We start from the raw sequence: 2079 nt of genomic DNA on the forward strand, positions 1-2079 counted from the left end.
TCCCCCCCCCCCCCCCCCCCTCGGCGCAGGTCCTGCCCCCTCGGGCCCCATGCCAAGGGCGGGCAGCAATGGGGCCATTGTTGGGCTGTGCTGCGCCGCCTCGCACCGCGCCGGCCCCGCCACACTGCTGCCATTCTCTGGGCTGGGGAGTGACGCTGGGCGGGAGGGGGCCATGGCCGAGCGCCCCCCACATTCCTCTCCCACTCACGGGCTTGTTTAGCGGGACTGGGGCTCGCGGGTGTCACAGTTTGGGCGCCTGTGTCCCATCCCACCCCGGCGGGGTGCGCGGGGCTCCCCTGGGCTGGTGCCATGCACGGGGCTGGGGACAGGCCACCGGGGACCCTTGCACCGAGGGACAGAGGCAGCACTCCCCAGGGACCTCAGCTGCCTGTCCCCTGCCCAGCAGCTGCTCCTGCCAGACCCGGGGCTCCGCTGGAGCTGTCTCTCCTTAGCAGGGGAGACTCACCATCCCCACCCCACCCCGGCACCCCCTCCCCGCAGCCCGATGATGCAGGACCCCCAACCGCAGCGCACAGGGGTCCTGCATGGACCACCGCCTGTCCCGCCCCCGGCTTACCTGAGCGCCCCGGCTGCTTGGCCATGGGCAGGGAGACCTTGGTGAGGGGCAGGACGTAGACCTCGGGGCCATGCTGGGGGGCGGGCGAGCCCTGAGCCGAGAGCTCCGTCACGTAGTCATCCCCCTCGGCGTTCTCAAACTCCTGGGCCGGGGGGCACGTGGGGGGGCACACACCGAGCAGAGACAACTGACCCAGCGGGTTCCCCGCTGCCGGCAGCCTGCCCCACACACTGCTCTGCCCGCCGCCCCGATGGCCTCAGCTGCACCCCACGCATCACATACCCCCGGGCACGGGGACCCCAGAATCACACCCTCCCGGCGCACAGCCCTGCCTGCACCCCGACGGCAGACACCCCCCCCATGGGGATGGACCTGGGGCAGGCACCCATTCCCCACCGCCCTGGCACCCTGTCCCATTACCTGGCTGCGCCATCCAGCCAGCCCCCAGCTCCTGAAAGCCGCTTGGGCGAGCAGGTAAGCGATGGTGAGCATCTTGCCCTGTCCCTGCCCAGCCCTGCCTCATGGTGCTGCCAACCGCGCCAGCAGCGCTGCCCCGCGGCGTGCCATACACCGCGACACGCCGGACACAGGCAGCGGCTGGCCCCGGCCGTGCACCCCTATATAGCCATCGCGGGGGCACGAGGGGGTTCATTGTTCCCCTCCGGCACGGTGAGGTGCTCTGGCCAGTGTGGGACGGTTACACAACGGCCCGGCGTGTCCCCCCCCCCGCCTGACCCCCTCCCGCCGCGGGCGCCACAAGCCTCCACAAAAATCCCAGCAATTAGGGAAAAACCATTTCTCGGCACATTCTGTGCCTGTGAGGTCAGGGTGCCTCCCACCCCCGGGGGCGTGCGGGTGGGACCGCCGCAGCCCTTAACCATGCCGTGACCTGGCCCCACACAGAGCCAGGAGCCCAGCTCGGTCAGGATATGACCTGCAGTGATGCTGAGCCCCACAGCATCCAGCATCTGCACAGACTGGGGATCCTGGCTGGGTCAGGATACGTCCTGCAGTGATGCTGAGCCCCACAGCATCCAGCATCTGCACAGATTGGGGATCCTGGCTGGGTCAGGATACGTCCTGCAGTGATGCTGAGCCCCACAGCATCCAAGCTCTGCAGAGCAGGGAGCTTGGCTGGGTCAGGATACGACCTGCAGCAATGCTGAGCCCTGGCAGCACCCTGGCAGGCAGAGGAGCTGAGCTCCCCCTGAGCAACGCTATCCTGAGCAGGGACACATCCTGCACCGGCGCTGGGGCTGGCCCTGGGAGCAGCGGGGGATCCTGCACAGGGATCCTCTGGGCACCTCTGTCCTTCACTGGGCTCCAGGGGAGAAGCCCCCCCCCCGGTCCCAGGGCAAGCCTGGCCTGGGGAGACCCCCGTGCCCCGCATCCCCATGTCCCCAGCTCACCTTGAAGCCGATGTCCCCCTTCTTGCAGCACAGGCAGGCCAACATGAGGAAGATGAAGGTGAAAAGCCCCGAGAAGGAAAAAGCCACGAGGGC

General features: G+C 68.9%; 1 protein-coding gene across 1 annotated transcript in view; it reads right to left on the bottom strand.

Annotated features, from left to right (window-relative positions):
- Nucleotides 1–617, bottom strand: part of AATK (apoptosis associated tyrosine kinase) — a 16771-nt gene extending 16154 nt beyond the window's left edge. The window contains 1 exon segment of the mRNA XM_019471406.1: nt 578–617. Coding sequence (XP_019326951.1) covers nt 578–602 — 25 coding nt within the window. The 5' untranslated portion in view covers nt 603–617.
- Between the last annotated feature and the right edge of the window lie 1462 nt (nt 618–2079).

The sequence above is a fragment of the Aptenodytes forsteri genome, unplaced genomic scaffold (assembly GCF_000699145.1).
Source record: "Aptenodytes forsteri isolate BGI_AS27 unplaced genomic scaffold, ASM69914v1 Scaffold34, whole genome shotgun sequence".
NCBI lineage: Eukaryota > Metazoa > Chordata > Aves > Sphenisciformes > Spheniscidae > Aptenodytes > Aptenodytes forsteri.